Source organism: Neolamprologus multifasciatus, chromosome 12 (assembly GCF_963576455.1).
Source record: "Neolamprologus multifasciatus chromosome 12, fNeoMul1.2, whole genome shotgun sequence".
Lineage (NCBI taxonomy): Eukaryota > Metazoa > Chordata > Actinopteri > Cichliformes > Cichlidae > Neolamprologus > Neolamprologus multifasciatus.
This window is the reverse complement of record NC_140450.1, coordinates 20,548,186-20,558,192: the sequence shown is the minus strand read 5'-3', so window position 1 is coordinate 20,558,192 and position 10,007 is coordinate 20,548,186. Positions and strand designations below refer to the sequence as shown.

At 38.9% G+C, this 10,007-nt stretch overlaps 1 protein-coding gene and 1 pseudogene across 2 annotated transcripts; both read right to left on the bottom strand.

Annotated features, from left to right (window-relative positions):
• Positions 1 to 135: 135 nt before the first annotated feature.
• LOC146506919 (arrestin domain-containing protein 3-like) lies at positions 136 to 6,142 on the bottom strand. The gene is made up of 6 exons (XM_085180774.1): positions 5,873 to 6,142; positions 5,449 to 5,509; positions 2,425 to 2,569; positions 2,251 to 2,347; positions 1,489 to 1,745; positions 136 to 1,404 (listed from the first exon to the last, which is right to left on the bottom strand). The coding sequence occupies exons 1-6, from the start codon at positions 6,129 to 6,131 to the stop codon at positions 1,147 to 1,149; spliced, it is 1,077 nt and encodes a 358-aa protein (XP_085036900.1). The 5' UTR covers positions 6,132 to 6,142; the 3' UTR covers positions 136 to 1,146.
• A 2,575-nt stretch (positions 6,143 to 8,717) lies between these two features.
• LOC146506918 (arrestin domain-containing protein 3-like) lies at positions 8,718 to 9,766 on the bottom strand (annotated as a pseudogene). The gene is made up of 3 exons (XR_014877298.1): positions 9,685 to 9,766; positions 9,095 to 9,374; positions 8,718 to 8,988 (listed from the first exon to the last, which is right to left on the bottom strand). The product of XR_014877298.1 is annotated as an arrestin domain-containing protein 3-like (transcript).
• Positions 9,767 to 10,007: the final 241 nt, after the last annotated feature.

Sequence of the window (10,007 nt, the reverse complement as noted above, 5' to 3'; positions counted from 1 at the left end):
ATATATATATATATATATATATATACACACACACACACACACACACATACATATATATATATATATATATATATATATATATATATATATATATATATATATATATATATATATATATATATAGAGGGAGAAAGATAGATAATAAAATCTAAAAAAAAAAAGAGTAAAAAATATAAAAATATAAAAGAATCAAAACAAAAAAAAAGAAAGTCAGGTGTTAACAAATTTCTTTAAAAGAGACAGTGAGCCATGTCACATGTGGCATTATATCTATGAGAATGACCCAGCACAAATTAACACCATGAAGTGCAGAATCAACAGAAAGCTTGGAAACTTAGGAACAATAACTTCAAGCAGCATTAACTTTACGTTGGTGTTTCTTTAACTGCTCTGAGGCAAGCACAGCTTTTTAAGGAAGCCAGACTGTTTCAGGCTGATGAAATTCTATAATGCTAAAATACCACAAGTAAAACTCATTTAACCATAAAGACACTACTGACTACAGTATGTTGAGAAAAAAGGGATGAAGCATGAGAAAATGTCAAACTGTGCGTATGATTTTTGTTAATTGTAGTATAGGAACTAGCCACTGCAGAATGTTGTGTTCAACTGTCTGCTCAATTATTTGTTGAAAAATATAATAACACCACCCGTTACTACAAAAACATTTAATCAAGGTCTTAAGATTTTCCTAGATGCTTCATAGTAGTAGGCTATACAGAAAAGCACAGTGCAGGACTGTCCACTGTTCTATTTCCAGCACACCTGTAATGTGACTTGCATTTCCTCAGTGGGAAAATAATGCAAATATTTAGTGTTCAGAGACATGATTGGTCAACAGCATCTTGTTGCTGGTCATAGTTCAGAGATCACAAATGTGAGTCTTCTGTTGTCAGATGGATTAAAAATAATAAATGTGGACAATATATAATCTCTGAAATAAATAAATTATTTATTAAATATTTTTTATTCCTGCTATTACACATTTAAAGGGAACAAATATGGTCAACGACTGAAATTAAACCAGAATATCAAGCTGTAAATCAATCTATTACCAATTATTCTTACTCTTATTCTCTTATTCTTACTCTTAATTAATTGCTATTATAAAAAATAGCAATAAAAACTAGATCTGCACTACAGATTCTAGGGCTTTCTATCTAAACCTGTGAAAGAGGGGTACATCCCATATGTCTCATAGGAAGGTGGTGGAGCAGAAGGTTCAGGGGCAGCTGGATTTTGTAGAAAGCTCATCCCTCCTGACATGTAACGATTTGGAAATTGGTCAAATTCACTCGTCAAAAAGTCAGATGACTGCTGATTATCAGACCCCTCTAAAGCAGGCAGGATGACTATGTGGAACTTGACTTCTGGGTCTGAAGCATACTTCACATCCAGATAGACCTGTGGTGGAAAAAGAGTCAACATTACCATGCAACCCCGTTGATGCAGAACAACATAAAAGTGAAGATAGATAGGCTTACCCACCCGGAGTCTATACTCTACTTTGACGATGTTGCAGTTTAGGACTGATGTGGTCACGGTGGAAGGTACAGTGATGATCCTGGTGACAGTCTGACCTGCAGAGTGTGGGATGGCTTTACCCTCCTCCTTCAGGATGACTTTTGTTTCAACTTTCCTTTTCTTATTTGCAAAGTAGCTGTATTTCCTGTACAGACAGTACTTGGGCTTAATGTCACGAGAGGACTTGTTCTGAATTGAAGCCATGACCCTTATGCCTTCTCCTGGAACATCAACAAGAACAGGTTATACATGAGCGTTACGCTCTGTTTGCCATGAATTTACAAATAATCAAAAGACTGGTTACAGAAATATGAAACTTTAAAGTTACGGGTGTCACTATTACAAAATCAATGACTTGCATTAATTCCACACAGAAGACAAATGCATTTAATTATATGAGTGTAAAGTTTGACAGCAGTACTACAAGGAGAGGACGGATTGAGGTCATGTACCAAGATTACATTTGGACATTTGCTGGTATGCGTTTAGGAGTGAAGTATTTACATCACATTTAGATCCCGGTCTTTACTTCCATGGCCTGTGACCTACATTAGATATCATCTTATCTTTAGACCATAAATATGTTCCATGAGCAAATTGACCTTGAGCTGCACATGTTTCAACTATGAGATGAATTTCAATGTGTTCTATTGCCATTTTCTATTGTAATCCACTATTAGAATAACGTGCAGATTGACTGTATGGTTCAGTAATGGTTTGAATTACCTTGGCAGAAGCCTGTTTTTGCAATGCTTACATCCATGGCCACAGATCCCGTTGAGAAGAGCTTCATTTTCTTATCAATCATATTTTGCTGTGGGGTCTAACATAAAAAAAGGATGAAATTTAGAAAATCTGTGTATGCATGTGTGTATTTGTTCAACAACAATGTAAGGGTACCATCAACACTGGATCAGTGTTTCTCTTTTGGATGAGGGTAAACTCTGCCTTTGCTTTGCTGTCCATTCTCATCGACCGGTTCAGATTTGCCTCGACTGTGTACAAAATCTTTCCACATGAGCCCTTGAAGGAGGACGGCAGGTCTCTGTAAGATGTGGCAACAAAAGGTGCAATGAAACTTACAGTGGGGCAAAAAAGTATTTAGTCAGCCACCGATTGTGCAAGTTCCCCCACTTAAAATGATGACAGAGGTCAGTAATTTGCACCAGAGGTACACTTCAACTGTGAGAGACAGAATGTGAAAAAAAAAATCCATGAATTCACATGGTAGGATTTGTAAAGAATTTATTCGTAAATCAGGGTGGAAAATAAGTATTTGGTCACCTCAAACAAGGAAAATCCCTGGCTCTCACAGACCTGTAACGTCTTCTGTAAGAAGCTTTTCTGTCCCCCACTCGTTACCTGTATGAATGGCACCTGTTTGACCTCATCATCTGTATAAAAGACACCTGTCCACAGCCTCAACCAGTCAGACTCCAAACTCCGCCATGGCCAAGACCAAAGAGCTTTCGAAGGACACCAGGAAAAGAATTGTAGACCTGCACCAGACTGGGAAGAGTGAATCTACAATAGGCAAGCAGCTTGGTGTGAAAAAATCAACTGTGGGAGCAATCATCAGAAAATGGAAGACATACAAGACCACTGATAATCTCCCTCGATCTGGGGCTCCACGCAAGATCTCATCCCGTGGGGTCAAAATTAGGGGTGGGTTTTTATAATCGATTTATCGATTAAAATCGATTCTGGCTTGGATAACGTAAAATCGATTCATTAAAATCCTGAATCGATTTTTTAATATAAATTTATTTTGCCCGAAATGCCAGAATCTCTGGTGAAATCTCACAAAATTTCAACAACCACCAAACAGCTAAGACAGTAAATGAGAGCAGGAACACGGATTCTGCACAAAGACTTAAACACACAGCCCAACCGCGGATAAGAATCAGTGAGATGTCGCCTTTCTCACAGTCGGGGCTGAAAGCCGACAGCGCGCTGATTCTGATCTGTCGGCGGTCCGCGCTTTGTGTTCACGCCCTTTATGCGCTGATTCTAAAGCTGTTAGTTTTATCTCTCTCCAAACAATATTGACCGAACCAGCAGCAAAAGAAGATCCAAACTAGGCTTCACATAAACAACGTCATGAATTCACTCTGACTTTTATTGTTTTGCTTCGACCACGATGCACAGCTCTCTCTCGCGCGCTCTCTCTCCCTCTCTCTCTCTGTACTGTTTTCTGCATTATTCGCTTGCTTGTTACGCACAAGTCTACCGTTGTTTACAGCGCTGTCGGCCAACGGTTTTTTTTTTTCGTTTTATATACTTCCGAAAATAAAACCTAATTTCTGCCGTTCAATACTGAACAAATTTAAACTTTTTAAAATTATGCAAAACGCTCAGCCTTGTCTCTAATAAAACCGATGTAACTTCAGAGGTAATGTTCATGTGTTGATTAATGGTTTTCTTTCGTTTTTGATCTACTGCAGAAAATTTTTATAAAATCCCAGAATAGGAAAATCACCTTCATGTTTTTCTGTGTTTTATCCTCAGCTACTTTGACACAAAGGCCTCTGCTGTGATGCTCACACCTTTGATAAAGTCTTGGTGTGTCAGCTTCCTTTTTATAGATACAAAAATATGTAAATGTACTGATCTGAATTATAATATTTCTGACTGTCAAAATTTCCCAGATTCAAATCAAAGTGAATCGAATCGAATTAAATCGAATCGAATCGAATCGAATCGAATTAAATCGAATCGTGGATTGAATCGATTCGGGACCCTGTGAATCGGAATTGAATCGATTCTAGAAATCAGTGACGATACCCAGCCCTAGTCAAAATGATCATGAGAACGGTGAGCAAAGATCCCAGAACCACACGGGGGGACCTGGTGAATGACCTGCAGAGAGCTGGGACCAAAGTAACAAGGTCACCATCAGTAACACACTACAACGGCAGGGAATCAAATCCCGCAGTGCCAGACGTGTTCCGCTGCTGAAGCCAGTGCATGTCCAGGCCCGTCTGAAGTTTGCCAGAGAGCACATGGATGATACAGCAGAGGATTGGGAGAATGTCATGTGGTCAGATGAAACCAAAGTAGAACTTTTTGGTATAAACTCAACTCGTCGTGTTTGGAGGAAGAAGAATACTGAGTTGCATCCCAAGAACACCATACCTACTGTGAAGCATGGGTGTGGAAACATCATGCTATGGGGCTGTTTTTCTGCCAAGGGGACAGGACGACTGATCCGTGTTAAGGACAGAATGAATGGGGCCAAGTATCGTGAGATTTTGAGCCAAAACCTCCTTCCATCAGTGAGAACTTTGAAGATGAAACGAGGCTGGGTCTTCCAACATGACAATGATCCAAAACACACCGCCCGGGCAACAAAGGAGTGGCTCCGTAAGAAGCATTTGAAAGTCCTGGAGTGGCCTAGCCAGTCTCCAGACCTCAACCCCATAGAAAATCTGTGGCGGGAGTTGAAAGTCCGTGTTGCTCGGCGACAGCCCCAAAACATCACTGCTCTTGAGAAGATCTGCATGGAGGAATGGGCCAAAATACCAGCTACTGTGTGTGCAAACCTGGTAAAGACCTATAGTAAACGTTGACCTCTGTTATTGCCAACAAAGGTTATGTTACAAAGTATTGAGTTGTATTTTTGTTATTGACCAAATACTTATTTTCCACCCTGATTTACGAATAAATTCTTTACAAATCCTACCATGTGAATTCATTGTGTTTTCTTTTCACATTCTGTCTCTCACAGTTGAAGTGTACCTCTGGTGCAAATTACTGACCTCTGTCATCATTTTAAGTGGGGGAACTTGCACAATCGGTGGCTGACTAAATACTTTTTTGCCCCACTGTAAATGAAAGGATATTGTTTTAGAAAATAAAGAAACGTGTTTGAATGTGTTTATATGGAACACCAATGGAAATAATTTTGTTCAGAAGAAAACTCACTGCACTGGAATCTGAAAGGTGAATGGGTAGACATGGCAGCCAGGGGAAAGAACATTTTTGCCTAAGGAACAATGAATTAGTCAGAGAGCATGTTTTTCTTTATGTCTGATTAAAGGAAGGTTTGTAAATTTCTCTCTGTGGCTGTTTTTAGAAGGGCTGCTCACTGAAATAGCAGGTTTGCAAATAGCTCTGAAGAAGAGAGGAAATCACAGAAAGAGAAGAGCAGGAAAATGTTATTCCTGCTATTATTGCTGCCATCAGCATGAACTGGTCAAGATTGTACTAACCTTACTAGTTAAAAGGCAATTTTTGTATAAATGATCATTCAAAGAAAAGCTTTTCTGTAAACAGTAGCAGATTAATTAAACATACCACGATTTAAAATGATTACAGCATTGTGCTAAATTGAAAGACATTAGCTTACCCATAGATTCCTGAATGACAAACTGCTTAATGCTGAAGTACTTCTCTTTGCTTTGGTAAGTCACAATAGTTTTCCCATGATTTTCAGTCCAGTCAGACACTTGAGCTTTTCCCTTCAGCTTTACAAAGAGTGACTGTACTTCGCACTCATTAGTTAATTCAAATGTAACTTGTCCCATGAGATAATCACCACTACTGAAAGTGTTGCTTTTGTTTAGGGGATTGTATCCCACTGTAAAGTTCTTAACACTACTTGACATAGTACACTGTTCAAAGCTGCAAGTACAGTAAATGCCAGATAAGCACAAGGAGAGAGGTTTTATGTGTCATGAGGAGGGTTTGAAGGTGCAAGTACAGTTTTGATAATAATTAAACCACAAGGCCCTAAAATATTCATGTTTATTGATAAGAAACATTGTAAATGTCTGCTAGAGTAAATAAATCTTGTGTAAATAAAATGTATAGGCATGGTGCTTCTATAAATTAATGAAATTATGAAACACTAACCTCGTACTAGTGTGTGTAGGCGCAAATAGCATTATGGACAGTATAATCTATGCAATCACATGATATTCCTGACAGACATGTTTGGGGTGTGACTTGCATGGATCATGGAGTTAAACATGATTAAACATGTGGTTAAACACTGGAAATGTTGAGTGTTTACTTAAAGGAGAGTGCATCCATATACCAGTGTGTCTAAAGGTAAGGTTATATAAAAAGTCCTCATTATTCTGTGGTCGTAGCCCATTGGCCAAATCTGGCCCATTGTGTTCTCATGCACACCTTTTGGCCAGTCAGGTTTCTATTCATTAGCCACTCCAGCTATAAGGCTCAGACTCCGCGACTTGTTGCCTTTTTTTGGAAGCCCCGCACAGCTCATATCTCAAGTTTCGACACATTCGTTTGTTTTGTTTTTTTATTGAAGTGTTATACACCAGGTCTGAGTTTGTATCTGGCACAGATGTGGTGCTGCTGTTAGCAAAGTCTGTCCGGACACAGTCATATGAAGACATCCCAGAGCAGAGCTTCAAAGTGTTTGGTTAAAGGAAGCATTTGTAAAAACCTTTTTTAGTCTTATCCATCACTCAAAGGATTTCATAATACATATACCTGTTTACATACACATTCCTTTTACATTTTACTTACACATTTTTTATTCCACACTGGTAATACACTAGAGCCCATTTGTGGGGCTCGGTATATTTGCTGTGGACATGTGGATGTCTCAGAAACAATCTCAGCTTTAGGATTATTGTTATAAACTGTTTATCAGTTTCCCATACCTCAATACCCATCAGCACCAATATACCGCAGCATGTAAAGTGAAATTTATAAATCCATATATTTAGAACAAATTAGCTCTGTGTATAAAGCCGAATGCTGTAGACCAGGGGTAAATGGCCTGCATTTGTATAGCGCTTTACTCAGTCCCTAAGGACCCCAAAGCGCTTTACACTACATTCAGTCATTCACCCATTCACACACTGGCAATGGCAAGATACATTGTAGCCACAGCTGCCCTGGGGTGCACTGACAGAGGCGAGGCTGCCGGACACTGGCGCCACCGGTAGCCACCACCAGTAGGCAAACATGGGGTTAGCATCTTGCCCAAGGATATTTGGCATGCAGCCAGGAGGCAGCCTGGGATCGAACCACCGATCTTCTGATTAGTGGCTGACCTGCTCTGCCACCTGAGCTACAGCCACCCCGGGGTAGGCAACTCCAGGCCTCGAGTGCCGGTATCGTGCAGGTTTTAGATCTCACCCTGGGTCAACACACCTGAATCAAATGATAAGTTCATTACCAGGCCTCTGGAGAACTTCAAGACATGTTGAGGAGGTAATTTAGCCATTTGAATTAGCTGTGTTGGATCAAGAGTATCTAAAACCTGCAGGACACCGGCACTCAAGGCCTGGAGTTGCCTAATCCTGCTGTAGAACAAATAAAAGGATTACTTCAATAGTACCTTTCAAGATAAACATCACAAAGTGCTTCCCAGCAACACATTAGATCACAAAAAAAAGCTCAAATAAGCCTGACTACATCTTTTTTAAAACTTAAAACTAACTAATGTTAAAAATATTATAATTATAATTAATTATATTCAATGAGTGTATTTTATGGATTCACAGAATCTGCTCCTGCTGGTTCCGTTCTACTCTACAGCAATAAAGATATTTATGCACTGAGTGGCAAAGATTTGATATTTAAAAATCCATCTGTTAAAAATGTATCAAAATACACATCGGTCATGGAAATCTTCTATCATCACACTGATAAAATAAATGAAAATGAAAATATACATTTTCTCTGAGGCACTAAGTAATATCTGGAATAAATGTTTTTATAAGTGGCTATATACAGTGATTTTTATAGATATCATATCATCCCTGTAACACATTGTGTTACTTCCTTGAGCTATTCAGAATATTTAAATCAGAATCAGAAAAAACTCTGTTTAATCTGCACTGGTCACTTCACTTTATTGTTATTGATATTTATATTTAAAAGTGCAATACTGTAATTTTCTGCTGCTCATTCCTGTGCAATATCCCATCTGCCCTCCCGTCACATTTCTTTTCAAGATTTTCTTATTTAATCACTAGTGTACATATATTTATATAGATACATATATATTTAGTCATCTTTTCTCTTTTACCATGTCTCTAATATTTTGCTCCTTACTATTTTTCTATTTTATTTTATTTTCTCCTACTGTATCATGCTGCTGAGTGACTGCTGCTCATCAAACACATTTCATTGCAATGTTGACCCTGTGCTAACTTGCATATGACAAATAAAACTGAAAACTGAAATAAAAAGAGCCCAGTACCCTCCAAATCTGTAGCCGAGCTTCTAGGACTTTCTGTCTGAACTGTTCAGGGAGGGGTACATGTCATATGTCTCATAGGAAGGTGGTAAGCCATCAACTCCAGGGGCAGCTGGATTTTGTAGAAAGCTTGTCCCTTCTGGAAAGTCAGAATTTGGAGATGCTTCATATCCACTGGCTGAATAGTCAGATGACTGCTGCTTATCAGACCCCTCTAAAGCAGGCAGGATGATTATGGGGAACTTGATCTCTGGGTCTGAAGCATACTTCACATCCAGATGGACCTAGAAAGAGTCAGTGCTTATTAGACTAGTAATGCATACTTGATTAAATAAAGATATTAACAAGGCCTGGGAAATACTTTCAGGAAGATGAAATAGGCCTACTCACCCGGAGTCTGTACTCTAATTTGATGATGTTGTAGTTTAGGACTGAGGCAGTCTCGGTGGAAGGGACGGTGATGATCTTGGTGACTGTCTAGTGACTGACTGTGGGATGGCTTCGCCCTCCTCTTTCAGGATGTCTTTTGTTTCAAGTTTCCTTTTCTTATTTGCAAAGTAGCTGTACTTTCTGTAGAGACAGTACTTGAGTTTAATGTCACGAGAGGATTTGTTCTGAACTGAAGCCACAACCTTTATGTCTTCTCCTGGAAAAACAACGACATCAGGTTAAATTTCTGTCCTACAATAGAATTACATTGATGTTATGCTGCATACAAAGCTGTCGAGCTGTGGATTTCAGTATTGCAAACTTTTAAGAGTTTAAGCTGTGTCATCATCTGTTTGATCTTTGCAGGAATGAGTTCGCAAAGGTTTTAAGATTTTCTATATTTCTGTAAAAATATAACACATTTCACATTTAACCAACATGTGCACTACATGCCTTATCTATCATCATAGTCTATCTTCAGTCATAAAAGGATTCCCTGTGGAGTGAATGTATATTTCAGTAATGTGAAATTGCGAGCAAGTCATAATTACCTTGGAGGAAGGCTGTTTTTGGAATGCTTACATCCATGGCCACTGATCCTGATGTGAAGAGGTTCATCTTCTTATCAGTCATATTTTGCTGTGGAGTCTGAGAAGAAAATCACAATTTATGTACATGCAGTGTTAATTCAGGAGTGTAACATATGGCAGTTTGTAAGGGTAGCATAAGCTCTCCGTCAAGGTTTCTTTTGTGGATGAGAGTGAACTCTGCCTTTGCTTTGCTGTCTTTTCTCACTGAGCGGCTCAGATTTGCCTCCAATCTATACACAATCTTTCCATGTGAGCCCCTGAAAGAGGAGGGCAGCTCTCTGTAA